Raw genomic sequence first — 17140 nt, forward strand, 5'->3', positions numbered from 1 at the left:
AGTTAGTTGTACTTCCCTCCCCCCCCGCCCCACCCCAGAGATGGCTGCATGCAACTGAGGCTGCACACGTGTAGATGTGCAGAACTTGGAGAGGAAAAGAGCTCTGTAAAGGCCTGTGTCGGGTGCAGGTAAAGGGGGGAGGAGGATGGTGACTTTGGGGAGAACCTTGGAAGAGGTAACTTGGGTTTCCAGGTCTGTGGCTTCTCCGCTCGCTCTGTGACTAAGTCGAGCCATGGGGAGATGGTGGTTGAATGGGAAGCTGTTATCCAGAGTCTAGAGTGCAGCAGGCCTTGGAAGGCCATTCCCATTTTACTATCTATTCCACAGCAGCCTCTCTTGTGCACTGCAGGACCCTATAGACCCCAACAGACCAGGCATTGGACATACAGTCCCTGCCCCCAAAGAACTTAGTCTAAACAATGTGGGGGGAGGAAAATGGGAGATCACGTCACCTTTCTCTGGCTTAAAGTTCTCCAGCAGATTAGTAGCAGCGTTAGGAAGGGAGCCCCAGTCCAGAGCCCTCCCCATTAGGCCACACTACTTCCCAGCACCCTGGAAAGTTTCCTGGTCTCATGCATTCAAGGGGGAGCTGCATTCCTTAGTGCTACTTGACCTGATCGCTATGCCTGAAGGTTCAGTTGGGTGGGGTCAACAGTCCATCCGGCCCCCTTCTCCCCCTGGAGAGGTAACTGCCTTATGGAGTTAAGGAAATGCCACTCTGCAACCCCTTCAGTGTACATTGTGCATGCTCTGGCTGCAGGCCTGGCCATCTCCAGCGGGATTCTTTTCCAGACATCAGCTAAGCGGGCATGGGGGTGAGTCAGCATTTTAATAGGAAACCTCTAGGATGCTGCAGGCCAGGTTCTGACTCCAGAAAGTGGCATTGTCTTTTCTGCACTGGTACTGTCAGTGTCCCAGCACCATGCCACAAGCTGCTCCATGGGCTGTGCTCTTCGGGTGAGATTGAAACTAGAGTCTGCTGGCTTCATCCAAGACTCCAGGCTATTCTGAGGAGTTAAAATTGAGCCAGGACACTGGCTTATATCTGAATGACTGCACCCCGGGGGATGGCACTGCTTCAGGTGGGTCAGGAAGCCTTTGTGTCCTGGTCCAATCTGTCCTGCAGTGCATGGCATCCTTGCACAGCTGCCGCATGCCAGTGCTGGGGAAAGTGACTGTTGAATCCAAAGAGAAGGAATTGGTGAGTTTAATGTGAGGGCACCAAGTGCTGTAGCACGGAGAAATCTCTCTTGTAGCAAATTGCTGCAGCTCTCCAATCAAACCAGGGAACTGCATTAGCCTCCCTGGACACTTACGGGTAACTCTTTCTCTGCTCCTCTTCCTACCTTGCCCAGGGAGCTGCTGAGACCTGACACACCATCTCTAACTGCAAAACTGGGTTGGGGGGGATGTAATGGAAGCCCATCTGAGGGGATGGGGAGTTGGGGAGGGACTGAAAATGGGATCTAGAGCCATTCACCCAACAGCTGCTTTGGCATCTGGGCTAGATGTAGTGACTACACACAGTCAACCTGTGGAACTCCTTACCTGAGGAGGTTGTGAAGGCTAGGACTATATCAGGGTTTAAAAGAACTGGATAAATTCATGGATAAGTCCATTAATGGCTATTAGCCAGGATGGGTAAGGAATGGTGTCCCTAGCCTCTGTTTGTCAGAGGGTGGAGGTGGATGGCAGAGATCACTAGATCATTACCTGTTAGGTTCACTCCCTCTGGGGCACCTGGCATTGGCCACTGTTGGTAGACAGGATACTGGGCTGGCTGGACCTTTGGTATGACCCAGTATGGCCGTTCTTATGACTTAAAGCTGTTCACCATCCGATGGCTGTTTGGTTGTCAGCGTGAGACACACTGCTGATCTCCACTCTGTTCCTAGTCTGCCATAGCTGGAGACAGCAGTGGTGGGGTTGGTTGGCAGATTCCATAGACCTAAACTATGGGAGTGGCCCCCAGGTCGCCTCTGGTGCCAGTCAGGGCAGAGACTACAGCTGCATAAAGAAGTGAACAGAAGCAGGGAGTCCATCCTGCTACTTACAGGTCCTGATCTGTTCCCTGAGCCTGGCTGGGTGCTGGATGTGGGTGAAAACATCCAAGCCTGGGGTTTTACAATGACTGTATTTGCCCAAAGGTGTCCAGGAAACGTGTTTATGATTTATCTCCCTGCCAATGACAGACACCATGAAGAGCCAGGTGCAAAGGTCTGAAGTGAACAGCTTTCTGAAATATGTTTGTAGAGTATTTGTCAGTGGCTTATGCAAACTGGGATCAATCCATGAACAACATAAAGAGCTAAACTCCCAGTTAACACTGTAAACAACAAATAATTTGACCAATATGCTAATCAAATAGCTGGGGAAAGCTTGCTCCATAGAAAGAACATCTGGGTCTCCAAGGCTCTGTTGGTTCCTTTCAACAACACACAATTGACTTAGTTTCTTTAGCATGGGTCTGCTACTCATGGCTTGCCCAACAATCAAATTAAGCACTCCTTGCCCAGTACTTACATACTCATGTATCTGACTGTCTTACACTTACATTATCACACGCTGCTGAGAGATGCTGTCTTGTGTTCACATAGAACTTAAGACGTTTTAAATGGTAGACATGTTTTAGCTTGGTTTGGTCGCTAAGCAGGTGCTTATGTCGAAATTGTCCACAGTCAAGTCTAACTGATTTCTGATCAACAGAAACCTGGTTAAAATCAGACACTAGAACTAATCAAACTGAAACCGTAGGCTAAACTTTTCTAAAGGAAACATAAACTTCAGGCTCATGCACTATTTGTGTAGTCTACACAGCAAGGAAATTAATGAAATAGCATCTTCTACTAGCTAGAAGTACCATCTACCCTCTGCACAGCTGAATGGGGTTGTACTTCAGCATTTGTGACTATCTCTACTTCAAAAAGTGACTCTGTAAAAGGCATTGTTTACTCTAGAGTTCCAGATCATGGGTGACTGCACAAGAGGGAGATGGTGCTTTTTGAATTGCCAGTGTTGCAAACCCTTGTGGGATCTAACCATCCAGCTGGCATTTGCCTCTCATGCACTGTCACGTGTTCTGGAGGTAAAGTCCTGCTCCCGGGGACACCGGTGCAAGCCTGCTGAAGGCAGAGGTTGCACGAGTGTAACTGATTGGAACTCGGTGAACGATGCCCATGCACAAGGGAGAATAGAATCAAGTCGGTTTGCTGTTCCTTAGCTGGGCAGGTTCTGCAGAGGGTTGTGAAACATTATCCATGTCTTATTGCTAAAGGGATTGGCTGTGACTGGATATGAATGGGGCTGGATCCCTTGAATGAGAAGGGGACAGCTTGGCATAGTCACTCTCCAGAGTAGAACAGCACTTGAGACAGGCTTTTGGGGTGGGAGGAGGTGTCCGTTAGCTAGACTTCAGTCTCCCCACCTCCCTGGAGCTGGTGCATGGGAACCAGAAAACAAAACTGCCACTCAAAGGCTACAGTGACGTGCAGACCCCCATGACTAGTGAAAAGTAAATCTGTGTTGTAATGCTTTAATCCAAGGCTGTAGCTCCAAGTCCTTACCTTCCTGCCGGCTCTGCAGGCTTACCCCTGCTGTATCATTGGGTGGAGTAGGGGAGTCTTGGAGCAAGTGTTAGACTCAATGTCTCTCCTTCTGATCTCTCCCCAGATGGTTCTCGGAATGCCTCCAGCACTTCCACCCCCAGTGGTGCCTCTTCACCCCTCTCCGCCCTGACTCCACTGCAGGTCTCCCCAACAGCAGCCCCCGATTGTACAAGCCCTGCTGCCATGGACCCCACCCTCTGCAGCCCAGGTGCTCTGGCCTTCCTGCCGGCCAAGAAAGAGGACAGGCCCCAGCCAGAAGGAGCCAGCTGCGACACGGCTGTTGGAAGCTCCCCCGCTGGCCTGGCTGCACTGAGCGAGTGTGGCCAGGTCCTGCTGGAAACTCCTCCCAAAGCTTGTGCAGCCCCCAAAGGCTTCCAGGAAGCACTGAGCGTGGATATGCTGGACACCAGGATCGTGATGGGGGAGGAGACCCAGTGCAGCCGTGACGAGACGGACGCAGGGGTGGAGTCGCACAGCTCTCTGCTGGACACCAAGGCTCCTGTGTCTGAGGCAGCTGGCGCTGAAAGCCTCGTGGCTGATGCCGGAGAGGAGTTGAGTGAGGAGGAAAATCAGATCCTAGAGAGCAGCTCTGAGGCTGCTGGGAAACTCTCTGCCCAGGCCACACCAGGGGAATCTCCCTGCCCCAAACCCAGAGACAACAGGCAAGTGTGTCTCTCTAGTCCTCCTTGTCCACTACCCTGGGAGCCCGAAGAGCCGAGCGTGACGCTAAAGGAGAAGTTGTTTTCTCAGGGTGAAACCATGGCTGATGTGCCTTCCCCATCTCCCGTGCCTGCCAAAGACCCCCCCGATGAGCTGGCTGAGGCAGGGCACTTGCAACCCCCACAGGTCAAACCAGTCCTGGATCCAGACCTGTACTTCACAGCCCCATCAACACCCATCAAAACAGTCTACTCCCACCTCAAGCACCTCCCCTACACCAAGGACAGCCTGAGCGAGGAGCAGAGCGATATGGACAACGAAGGGCTGTGCTCCCCGCCCACCTCTCCATCGGGATCCTACATCACCGCCGAGGGGGGCAGCTGGGCCTCCTCAGGCACCTCCAGCACGTCCCCGTCTTGTTCTCCCAACCTGATCGCCGAGTCAGAGACCATAGACGCCCCAACTGCTTATGGGGAATCCCTGTCAGAGCTGGAGCTTTCTGAGGAGCCGGCTCGATATGCCAGGAGCTCCTGTCTGTCTCCTGAGCAGCTGGAGGAGGATGAAGATGACCTGTCTTTGGACAGACTCTCCTCTGGAAACACAGCTCTGCCTTCAGTGCTGGCGGAGGAGGAAGGGGATGGTCAGACCACGCCAGAAGAGTGGGACTCTGAAATTGCTACCTCTGTTGCATCTGTCCCTCACACCACAGAGCTGGAGGATCCAGGTGAGCTGCTGCCAGGTCAGGAGAAGGACCTGCCCCAGCCAGGAGGAGACTCTGGGGATGAAACCGAGCCACTGCAAAGCACTGTGGCCAGGCAGCTCCTTAAGGTGGATGTCTTCACCTCTGACCCAGCTGGTGCCAACCTGGGGCCCAGGGATGCAGCAAAAGAGCCTCTGGAGTCCAGCCTGTTGTCCTGTTCCCCCATCCCCTTGCCAGGCCTCCAGTCAGAGTCCAGCAGCGTGTCTGGGGCGAGCTGCTCATCGGATGCAGAGACGCCCAGCAGCCTGCAGGCCGAGACCACCGGCTCCTCGGCAGAGCTCCCGTCAGACTTCACGGACAATGACCAGATGATCCCTGCCGCACTGCTGCCCTTTCACGGGAGCCTGATCTTTGAGGCCGAGTCACTGGAGATAACACTGTTCCCCCAGGGGGAGTCTGTGGAGAACGATGTCGTCTACGGGGCAGAGGAAGATGACAGCACCTCCGCCTCCTTCCTGCACTCTCTGTCGGAGAACTCCATCAACGAGGGCGTGGATGAGTCCTTCGCCTACCAAGACGACACTTCCCAGTCCTCCGACTCCGCCTCCTACAATGGTGAGGCGGATGAGCAGCTGTACAGCACCGAGCAATATGCTGTGGTGACCCCCTCGGTTCAGGAAGGGGAGAAGCCAGCTGTGGAGGACTCTGAGCCAGGGGCCTCCCGCTCAGGCAGCGAGAGCGAGATGGAGACGTCGTCAGATGCCTCTGACACCGATGAGGAATACGCGGCTTTCTCGGCTCTGGACATGGAGCTGGGCACAGTCCCCCACACAGAGGTGGAGGTCGGGTTTGAGCCAGAGGGCAACGTGGCTCACCAGGATGAGCTGGAGGGAACCATGGAGGAGGAAGAAGGGGAGGCAGAAGAGCAGCAGCCACCAGCCCAAAGCGAGGGGATGCCGAAATCAGAGGCACTCGCCGAACCCAAGGCAGTGCCGGTGGATGAACACAGCGACTCTGAAGACAGTCCAGGAAGCAGCAGTGTCTCGGCCACAGGCCGCAGCTGGAGCCCCTCTCTGAAACCAGACAGCACAACATCCTCTGGGGAATCTGCTCCACAAGCCGAATCTGACCAGGCGGATGACTCTCCAGGGAACACTGGCTCCTCCTTGGAGAGCTCCCTAGAGCACCAGTCCTCACTGTCAGACATGCAGGAGGCCCTGGAGAAAGGGCTTCCCAGTTCAGGAGAGTGCCTGATTGCCTGCTTTGATACAGACGAGGAGACTGAGGCCTTCCCTGGGCTGGAGGTAGTCTTGGAGAACACAGAGCCAATAAGCCAGTCGGCTACTGCTGAAGTGTGTGGGGCACCATGGAGAGGCGGGGATGGGAGGGGATCCGTGATACCCTTGCCATGGAAACAGAAGCCAGCTCCCACCGAGCTTGCTGAGCCTACTGCCAGGAAAGCCAGTGATGCCTCTATGTTTGAGATAGGCACCAAGCTGAAGGAGTCAGAAGCACATCTCCTGGAGCTCCTAGACCAGGACAGCACTTCTCTGGGAGGGAGGATGGAAGGTCACTTTGAGGCCCAACTGGAAGCCTCTGACACCAGCTTGGAACAGCCTGAAGTGGCCAGAGCTGACAGTGAGCCAGCAGGAGAGTGCTTGATCGCCTGCTTCTCCTCCTCTGAGGAAGATCTGGAGGAGGCCTCCTCTCTCGATCAAGTCAACAACAATGAGGAACAAGGGGAGCTGTTCTTGGAAGCCAACCTGGATTCCCTGCCACCTCTGGGACAAAATGACACACAGCCAAACGTGCTCACGGAAACAACCAGCCACAACGAGCCCATGTTGGCTGTGGTGGCAGATCAGCAACAGGAGCCACCTCTCCCGCCTGGGGATGCCGAGTCCCAGAGCCTGGACCTCCACGCAATGCAGAAAGGCCTGCAGGAACTCCAGAGGAGGCTGGATGGGAGCAGCCAGCTCTTCAGGCAGCAGGAGTGTGGGGAGCTGGACGTGAGCTCAGAGTCTGAGATAGAGACCTATGTGAAAAGGTACTTCAGCACAACAGAGTTCTCACTGCTCCCTCAGGCCATAGCAGCTCCAGAGAGCACTGAACCAACCTGGGGGCAAGAAGCCCTAGGCAAGGAGCTGGCCCTGGCAAACAGCAGCATCCCTGAGCCAGCCTGGCTATGCTCAGGGACAGGAGAGACCAAAGACTCCAACTCAAGAGAACCTCAACTGGACAAGAGCACCCCTGCCTCTCCTGGCAGCTGGATGCCAGCAGAAATGAACAGCAGAACAGACCAGAATCAAGAGGAGCTCAGGGCAAGCACAGAAGAGAAGCGGCTCACCACTGAGGCTGCAGAATCTGACTTGGAATCCAAGTTTGGTGCCTCACCTGTCGCTGCGATGGAAGAGACCCAGCCAAAGGCGGCTGCTCAGGCACTGGAGAACCTGGGAGAACCTGTGGAAATGGTAACTCCAGCTCCCCGTTCAGGCACAGTCAACCATGACTTGCAGACCAGATCTGCTGAGGAAGCCACCGATGCATCTGTATCAGGAAGTGAGGCATACAGCCAGACAGATTCTGTCTCGGCTCTGGTTTGCCCCCTAGGAGACCAACTTGAAATGGTATCTCCCACTGTAGCTGCTCCGGGCCAAACCCTGCCCAAACCAGGGGCTGAGGTGTTCCAGGCCCCGCATGTCTGCAGCTTGGATCCAGATGTGCCTGAGTTGAGGGACAGCAACATGAATCTACTGAAAACAGCTGGCTCAGAGTCTCCCTGGGAGCCTGAGCGTGGTGCTGAAGAGGATCAAGATTGGTCTGTCTCAACGAGCTGCAGCGAGAACGTCGTGCTCAAGGGGGGAATGGAGAACGCTGATGCAGAAGAAACGGCCAAGAAAACTGGAGACCAGCCCAGCCACGACAAGCTGCCTGGTGGGAAGGGGACCTCTAACAAAGAGCAGTGGGTGGATAGCACCCAGCTTCCTCAGGAAGCAAAAGCTGCTGCAAAAGATGAGCCAGAGCAGCAGAGCGAGAGTCTCAGCAACGTGCCGGAAGAGGAAGCACTTGGCTCTGAGGCTACATCCGAAGAAGGGGTCTGCCTCACTGACGAGGAGAGGGAGGCCGAGGCTCAGCCCGAAGAGAGTTGGCCAGGAACTCCCCCGCCCAAAGGAGAGAGGGAGGTGGAGCTGGCAGAGAGTGCGGAGGCAGCTTCCGAAGGCAGCTCTTCCGCAGTCAGCGATGACCTGCCCAGTGGAGACTCGCTGGAAGGCAGACAAACACCAAGCTGTGCAGCGCTTGGTCTTGACGACAAGACAACCACTGCAGACTCTACATGGGAGGAACTCAACAAGGCTGCTTCCTCCAGAGGATCCTCCCCAGAGCCACCGGACACTGCACAGTCCTTCATGCACACGGATTCCAGCTTCTTCATGGCCTCTGAGGAGAGCACAGGAGAGATCACCAGGCTGATTGAGCCAAAATCCTCCGGGGCACGGAGAGAACTGGACACTCCCGAACAAGCGGCGAGCCAGTGGACAGAGCAGCAAGAGGGTGACATTCCAACGGAGCTGAAGGAAGCAGTCCTACAACCAGAATATCTCCACATGGGCATCTGCAGCAGAGACTCTCCATCACTGCTTGTGCAGAGCCCCTCAGGGGTCTCTTCAGCTGAGCACGGCCTGGCCCCAGAGTCCCCTGAGCACAGTCTGGCTCTGTGTTTGCACTATTCCTCCCTGCAAGAAGCTCCACCTTCCGTTCGCTCAGAGCGCACCAGACTAAGAGCCGACATGCTGGTGCCTAGCAATCAGCTGCTGCTCTTCATTGCTTCTGAGGAGGAGATCTACATAGGCGAGCCTGCTGTTCCTGGCCAGCCCCCCGCAGAGGCTGGGGACAGCTGTCCCAGCGCAAGCCTGGAAGCAGAGGGTCCTGCTGAATATTCAGGGCCAACAAAAACGGGCCCTGACTCAATGGAATCCAAAGCCGTTATTGCAGAGAGCCTGTCGGTCAGCCTTGAATTGCTTGAGCCATCTGGTGCCTTGGTGGAGAACCCTGCTGACCCGCCAGCAGCATCTCTCGAACGGCAGCAAATCACCGCCATGTTACAAGGCTCCTTCGGGAACCTCCAGGCCTCCCAGCTCAAAGTGGGGCCTCTTTGTCCTGCAAGCAGCCAGATGGTGACAGAAGCACAAAGTGTCCTTGCCAGCCTCAAGGAGAGGGTCTTGGAGTGCCCCTCAGGAGAGGCCACCCCAGACTCCTTGGAGGCCAGCGAAGCACAAGAGGGGGTGGCCGAAGCTCAGCCTGAACCTGAAATGCCCGCTCACGAACTCACCACTGGCACCGCCTCTCCTCAGCCCAGTGAGGACCAGGGTGCTCAGCAGCCCTCGGAGGCAGAGAGCGCTTCAGAACAAGAACAACTGGCGAGCATCTGTGAGATGCTGCTTGCAGTGGAGGTGATGCCCAGCCCTGTACTACTCGCTTCCTCTGTGGGCAGCAGTGAGTCAGTGACCCCTGTGCTAGAGGAACAGGATCTCTCAGCAGAGGAAGACTCCGGCCTGCATAGTGAAGGGCCCTTGGAGGAAGAGGCAGTCCAGGCTTCCTCTGGAACTCATGCCAAAGACCAGGACCAGAGGTCACCGAGCCTGGAGGAGCCTGCAGAGCTGGGGATCTTGCCCAGGGAGGAAGAGCCCTGGGAGAGCCCCAGGGAGGCAGGTGTAGATGTTGCCACGCCAGAGGCCAGCCAAGCAGGACAGCTGCAGAGTCCACAGCATCCAGCAGACGAGGGTAATCGGCAAAGCCAAATCCCACTGGAAGATACTGAAAGCAGCAGAGAGAATGAGACACTTCCAACTACAGAAGCAACCAGTCCATTGATACGCAGTTCCTCTCCTTCTGAGTCCTCAGCAGCTTCCCTGGCTAGTGATTCCCAGCCTCCCAAGTCTCCTCCACCGGAGCCTTGCCCCATCCCTGTGGCAGCTCCCCTCCAGCAAGGTCGGCCTGCCTCTCTTGAAGCCGCTGTGGAGGATTCGCCTTCTCCTGAGCCCTCAGCAGTGTCCCTGGCGAGTGATTCAGAGTCTCCTCCACCAGAGCCTTGCCCCATCCCTGTGGTAGCTCCCCTCCAGCCAGGTCAGCCTGCCTCTCCTGAAGCCGCTGTGGAGGCTGCGCCTTCCCCTCCTCCTTGCTCTGAACTCATAGAAGTGCCTCCTGCTTTATCCTTCCCACCACCTTGCTCAGAGGATCCTATCCAAGGCCAAAAAGACACCTCAGGACTCCCTGCATCTGAAGCACTCTCAGTCGCAGAGGACTCTCACGCTGAAGACCAGCCATCTCTCCCGCTGGATTCCAGGAAATACTTAGAAGGTAATATCCCTTCCATCCCCTAATACAGGGAGCAGGAGGGGGAAGAACATCTGCCAGGAATGACCTGGTCTGCCCAGGTCAGGGAGGGTAGAAGGCAGGTGCTTCTCTAACCCTCTCCCTTATAGAACAGGCTAATATCAGCGTAGGCTTAGTGGACCTAGTGCCAGTGGTCTTGGTGGGCACTCCGAGGATAGGCTTCTCCAACATGAACATACACCAGCATATCTGGCCTAGTCCTATGGAGATTTCAGAATACGCTTAGTCTGTATTCGCAAAAAGGAAAAGGAGTACTTTTCCGATGAAGTGAGCTGTAGCTCACGAAAGCTTATGCTCAAATTTGTTAGTCTCTAAGGTGCCACAAGTCCTCCTTTCCTATGGAGATGTTTCTTTAAAGCACATGGCATCAGACCTGCTCCCTTGGGAAAGCATCACTGAGTCAGGAGAGCAGGGAGAAGCTTGCAGTGCATTTGACCAAACGTACAGCTCCTGGGGCTGAACAAGAGCTGTCCAGCTTCCCTTGTTGTCAGCCCTTAACCTTCACCCATTCCCCAACATGCCTAAACCCAAACCCTGGCCATGGGGTAAGCGTGAAGGCCCCCAGTTCTGCTCGGATGTGGCTCATGCAATGCCTCTCAGGTTCTTGCCCAAGTCCTGTGTTTTGGACTTGGGATTCCCATTCCTCTCTTGAGCAGGCTAGACTTGCATCCTGTAAACTTCGTGTGAGCCAGGAACCACCTACCCCAAGGTAGGCATGATGCAGTGGTGGGAATGGTTAGCACACTACTACCTCAAATGTCACACACACAGACTGCTCAGTGGATAGCATCCTTCCCTCCAAGTTGGTACTGAATCAGCATCCATCCAAGGCGCAGGGGAAGGGGCTTGCCCTGCTGCTGGTTGTCCCTAACTGATGCTCCTCAAGACCTCAATGTCCTGACTCCTTTGGGCCACGAAGGATCTCATGGCGCTCCTTGCAAGAGTAGGTGATGGGTTAGCCAAGCTCCAATTGAATTCATCTGCAGCTTCAGCTGGGAGAGTGTCCTTGACACACTCATGTTGGTGCTAGTAGACACCTCATTCCACCCCAGAGAGAACTGCATTTCTGGCTATGGTGAGGGAACAGTCTCAAGTATGCGTTGCAAAGGTCACTGGCTCTTGGACTGGGAGGAAGCTTCTCTAAAACAGAAACAGCTGCATTCCTCATCCAGGGAGTCCCAGACCCTGAGGCTCTTATCTCCTGCCCCAACCATGTCCCCTCTGCCATGTCAGTGACCTCTGCAAATCTCTGAACTCTGTTAAAGTGCTGGATGATGCTGGCATCTCCCAAAGGTGGCAGCCCTTTCAGCTTAGCCTCTTGGCAGGCAGCCCTGCTCTGCTAAAAACCAACTAGGTCACTGCATGGTGGAACAGCTGGAATTATTAGCCAGTTAATCACTGCTCTTGAAGCCTTCCCAAGAGGGCAGATCTGGTTGTCCTCCCAGCTGGATGACCATGCCATGCATTGCAGGAAAAGTTACTTAGTCTCTGGACAAAGGGCCAGATCTCCAGCAGCTGTTAACTGTCCTGTCTGATCTCTGTGGAGCTTTGCCACCTTGTCTACTCTTCAAACTGTCCGTGCAAGTTCCAGCTTGAGGGGCCATACCCTCGCTAGCCTGAGCAGTGCTAGTGTGCTTAAAAACAGTGTAGCCACGGCAGTGCAAGTGTTACCCACACTCTAGGGCAGTGGTTCCCAACTGTGGGTCTGGGGCCCCCTGAAGGGCTGCAAGCAGATTTCAGGAGGCCCATCAAGCAGGGCCAGCATTACTCACTGCAGCCCAGGGCAGAAAGCCAAAGCCTCGCTGCATGCTTTTATATGCTTTTATATGCAGAAAACCAGTTGTTACAGCACACGTAGGCCATGGAGTTTTTATAGCATGTTGGCAGTGGGGGGGGCCTCAAAGAGCAGTTGAGAACCCCTGCTCTAGGACACCTCACCTTTACCTTTCCATGGGCTCAAGGTGGAACCCGGTTAATTTAGGCCCCCCCGGACATAGTTCCTAGGGCTGAGAGTTCACAGGGCTTTTTATCAGTGAAGTGGCCTTATACAGTAATCTCCTTAACCTCTATTAACAGCTACCAAACAGAGTGCCCATGCTAAGCGCACAACGCTTCCCACTCCCAATAAAGCAGATGCGTTTTGGTGGCCAGTCAGGATTGAGGCGGGAGGGAGCTCCTCCAGCTTCTTGCACAATATGGTTGGCAGGGTGTTGAGGTCTGGCAGCTCTGACCTTGGGTTGTGTCCTGGAGTTAGGTTCCAAAACTTCCTTTTGGACCCCAGTAGATATAGTTAACTTGAGTCCTGCTTAGCTCTACCTTAACCAAAGTCCTACCAAACAGTATCTTTCACCAATCACAGCCCATTACGAAACAATTCTTTACCCAATCAGACCCCACCACCTTAGCTGACTTAAATCTTGCAAAATTAGTTATGCCATAGACCGAAACAATCCAAGAACCAGACAAACAATAGAGAAGTGGGGCCCAAAAAAGCAAAACAATGGAAGTAGATTTCCCACACACAGCTGTTAAGTGATTCCTTGCCAGACAGAATACTGTCAAACAAAGATCTTAAGATGTTTAAAGAAACTTTTCTTTAATTTGGTGACGCTGGGGTCTATTAGGACAGGATCTCCTTAACTGCCCAATATTTCATTGTTTTGATGCAATTTAGATGGAATGTGAGGATGTGACTCTCTGCTTCTTAACCCAGGGCTGCTGCTGTCCTAATGTGGCTACCGCTGCCTTACTAAAAGGCTTTGGACCTTACATGAGGGGTTAGTCAGCCCAAGTACATACCTAGTGTCTTGGATGGATCATCCTTGAGCTGGCTAGCCCCCATGGCTACATATTAGCTCAATGAGAGCACCATGGGTAGGTCTCCTTGAGCAGGAATTCACACCTCCTGCTTGAAGAGTGGACACATCCAGAGGGCTCTGGCCTGGATTCCCTTTGTAAGGAGCTGGAAGGCTGGTGGAGCAGGAGACTAGGAATAGGACCCCTGGGTTCCGGTCCCAGTGTTGTCACTGATGGGAGAAACATGTCCCTGTGCAGCTGGCCCAGCAGTGGTTTCCACTGGGCCCTGCTCTGGAAACATTAATCTATGTCGGGGGTGGCAGGAACCCAGCCTGATGAAATTCCTCCTTCCACTGCAGCTCTGGAGAGCTCCGCATCCCCAGTCCTGTGCAGAGACCCCTTCCCCAGCGGCCAAGATTCCCGAGGGAGACCCCAGCTCCCAGGGAACAAAGATGCCAGAGGGAGGGGTTCCGCATCCGCAGAAGAGAGGCGAGCCCACCGCGGCTCCATCCAGTCGGAGTCAAGCTCTTCCAGTGAGAGCGAGCTGCCCTACCACTGCCCAGAGATTGAGAGCCTGCGGGAGGCAGCTGGCATGACGCTGCTGGAGGACAAGCTGCCGGTGGGGCAGAGAAGCTGTGAAGTTAACCATAAAGGTACACGTGCTGTGGGTGGGAGGAAGGGGAAAGGCCTCCTCCCCAACCCTACTGAGCTCCAGGCAATCCTCGCCTGGCCTGGCCTTCCCTCTGCTAGTTTGCCTGAGCCTGACAGCTCTTCTACAGCAGGCCCGCTTCAGAGAGGCGGGCGTCTCAGCAGAACCTCTGGGGAAAGCACCCTACAAATCCTGGGGCAGAGCCTATGCTGGTCTCAGTGGAGCTCTCCTACCCTACTCCAGCCCCTGGCACTAGGGACTACTGTGTACCAGAGCCAGCCTCCAGAACTAACTGTGCCAGGCTACGGCCCAGGGATCAGGGCGGGGCAGGAGGGGAGCAGTGGACTATTGCTGGGAATGGCGCTTGCCCTAGGAGCTGGCTTGTGGATGCCCACAAAGCAGGAAGGCTGATACAATCCTTGTCACCAGGCCAAATGGCAGAGCTGCAGTGGGCTCCTGTAATAGCTGCTGGATAGCATCTGACAGAGCTCTAATGGGTCTGCCTGCCCGGCACGGCCTCCTGCGTTGTAGGGCTCAGTGTGTGCCGTGGGGCGGGGGAGGCGGTCTCCAGCTGGAGCTGTTGCAGAGCAAACCCTTTTGAGTGCAGCTAACAAAGGAGAGCAGCTTGGCTGGCTGCACTGCCCTACGGACCAGCTGCACAGCAGGGCTTTCAAAGCTGTCTGTTTCCCCTCTTACGCAAACAGGCCCATCCCATTTCCAGTGGGAACCAAAACACAACCGGGGGAGGGAAGCATTGCTGGATTCAGAGCTCCTCGCCAGGCGATTCCCGGCACTGCTTCCGAGGCCCAGTGAAAACCCAGGTCTGCCTTAGCCTTGCATTGCTAGCCCTCCCTAGTCCCAAACCACAGGCTTGCTGTGTCTGGTCACCAAGGGCTCCCTGGGCCTGGTGCTTGTGCCAAGGATCCAATCTCTCTGCTCGGACCGTGGTGCTGTTAGCCACTAAATACCTGGCGGTGGGTGGGGTTCTAGGCTGGCGGGCTCGATTTAGGATGGTGCAATATAAAGCAAACAAGGGTGGATGGGACTGCCTGTGTCCCTACCTAGCATGGGGCATGTGCCCATCCCACTCCATGCTGGGGGGTGGAAGCCTGCAGCCCCATGAAGGACATGACCAGGGCAGTAAGTGCCTGTAACCAAAAGCTGGGGCGGAGGCTGCAACTCTGAGCAGTGGCTCCCATCCCATCCCCCTCAGTGAAGAGGCTGGCAGCTGTGGCATGAGCCCTCTGGGACGGGCAAGAATTGAGACAGTGCCTTGGGTGTCAAATGTGGTGAGCCCAAATGTGGCGGGAGACCCTTGGGCCCTCCCTGGCCAGGACAGAGCCTCTAGAATCCTCCCAGGTTCTAGGCTTAGGTCTTGCCCAGAGCAGCTCTCGGCACTTGGGCACATCCGGGAATCCATCTGTCCCCCAACGTTGTCAGTGACTCGTGGGGGCAGGGTGCTCTTACCTCTGGGTTGGTAAACCAAGGCCTTGAAGTGCCATTCTGCTGGCTGGGCGCCGCTTAGCAACATGGCCATAGCACGTCTGGCCCAACAGCTTAGGGGCCCTAGTGCCAGGCGTTACAGGTACCCTAGTGGAGATGCAGACCACAGTGACCGAAGGGTTTGCCACTGGGGTAGGAACCATCTTCCCAGAGTGACGGTAGCTGGGTCAAGAGGGACATTCCTTCCTCCGCCTACTCGGGTCCCGACCTGGGGTTAGGTTGGCACGACACTCAGGGAAGTGGGATTTTCCACACTAGGAGTGCCAGATCTTGCATTGTAAGGGAAGGCTGGGTCTTAATCCTGACCCCAAGGGACCGGGTCTAAACAGACGAGACAAAGGATGGGAGGGGAAGAGAGCAGCCCAAGGTCGCTGGTGGAGCCAGGAAGTCACATGGCTTCCCTCAATGAGGCTTACAACTGAGGTGCAAAGCACTCTGGGTAGCAAAGATCCCAGGAGCAGGGTTATTTCTCAGTCATCTTGGCCAAACTCCAATCTGAGGTGTCCCAGGACTTGAGGGAAGTGGAATGTCTCAGTTGAAGACAGGTGACAATGAGCTAATGTTGCTGGTAAATAGCTTTCCCCTTCCACCCCAGAGGTTGCTGCACTTCACTTCTAAAGTAGTCAGGATCCATCGGAGATGGAAAGGGCTGTGTAAATGCAAGACACAGCACAGCCCATGATCAGGGCACAGGTCTCCTGGCTCTGCCACTGACCCACTGAGTGACCTTGGGTGTGTCCCTTCCCCTCCACCACTTGTCTGGCTTGGCCATAAGCTCCAGGGCTACATATATCCAGCACCTAGGGATGAGTCCCTCCTGGAACAGAGCCAGGTGCGTCCCACCCACTGTCCTGCATTCCTGTCCCTCGGATGCCCATGCCCCTCCTGCCGAGAGATGGTTTCAGGGCTGCTATCGAAAGGGAAGCCATGCTGTGGCCTCAACCTGGGAAACAACTTGCATGTGGAAAGGCCACTTGCACAGACATCAGGGCTGTGCCTCAGTGCCGAGAGGGGAGGGGATTGAGTGTCCTCACCCCCGTTGATAGGCCCGGTTAGACGGCTGAGGCGCCCAAGTCCTGGCACTGATGGTCGTCTCCTCTCTTCCAGGCTCTTGTAACGACTCTGAGAGCAACGACGAGTCTATTCCGGAGCTGGAGGAGCCGGATGTCTCAGAACCCCGGACAGCTCAGACTCAGGTACAGGGCTGCCCAGGGAGGAGCCCACATGGCCTGCGGGTCCCAGTGCACAGGCTGGGCACAGTAAATGCCTGAATGACCAGCTCCCTGGGGGACCCTTTGCTTTCCCAGCCCCCTGCCGGGAAAGGGGAGGCCTGTGGTACAGGGCTGCAGACAGGCCGAGCTCTAGAAACAAAAGGCCCCGGGAGATGGGGTTGTGAAGCCCAAGTACCTGGCATCCAAGAAAGACCACCCCCAGTCCATGGCAAGGGGTTGGGAACAGATCTCCACATCAGGCCCACCCCGGCTATAGAACTAAATGGGAGGGAGAGTGTTGTATGGCTCCCTCTGCCTGGGTAAATCTGGCAGGTGGGGGGGTGTGTGTGTGCGCCAGGGCTTACCAATGGGTGGTAGACACCCATTGGTATCTGAGCACCCTTCTGGAGCGAAGAGGCCTTGGAAGATGGCCTCTGTAGCCCTGGAACTCCTCCTACAGCTTCTGGAGTTGCCAGGTGTCCCTGGACTGGAGCTGTCCCTAGCTGTGCCCTGTGGTGACCTGGCTGCAGTATGCCCATCTCCCATCCTTGTCTCTGGCCTTTGGGGCAGGAGCAGTGTCTGACAGTGCTCCAGTGTCCCCACCCATGGCAATGCAGAAGGA

The 17140-nt window shown here is 55.3% G+C and overlaps 2 protein-coding genes across 5 annotated transcripts in view; one reads left to right on the forward strand and one right to left on the reverse strand.

Moving 5' to 3' along the window:
* LOC102937205 (NAC-alpha domain-containing protein 1) overlaps positions 1 to 17140 on the forward strand; it is a 48536-nt gene that overhangs the window by 24897 nt on the left and 6499 nt on the right. For 2 of the 4 annotated variants that reach the window (XM_043541726.1, XM_043541728.1), the window contains exons 2-5: positions 3670 to 10323; positions 13515 to 13808; positions 14509 to 14625; positions 16415 to 16503. In XM_043541726.1, the coding sequence (XP_043397661.1) occupies positions 3670 to 10323; positions 13515 to 13808; positions 14509 to 14625; positions 16415 to 16503 (7154 nt within the window). The remainder of the gene's footprint in view (positions 1 to 3669; positions 10324 to 13514; positions 13809 to 14508; positions 14626 to 16414; positions 16504 to 17140) is intronic. The other 2 variants (XM_037891306.2, XM_043541729.1) reach the window with 1 other exon arrangement.
* The window catches only part of CCM2 (CCM2 scaffold protein), a 124476-nt gene that overhangs the window by 2776 nt on the left and 104560 nt on the right, over positions 1 to 17140 (reverse strand). The gene's annotated exons all lie outside the window — the stretch shown is intronic.

The sequence above is a fragment of the Chelonia mydas genome, chromosome 2 (assembly GCF_015237465.2).
Source record: "Chelonia mydas isolate rCheMyd1 chromosome 2, rCheMyd1.pri.v2, whole genome shotgun sequence".
Classification (NCBI taxonomy): Eukaryota; Metazoa; Chordata; order Testudines; family Cheloniidae; genus Chelonia; species Chelonia mydas.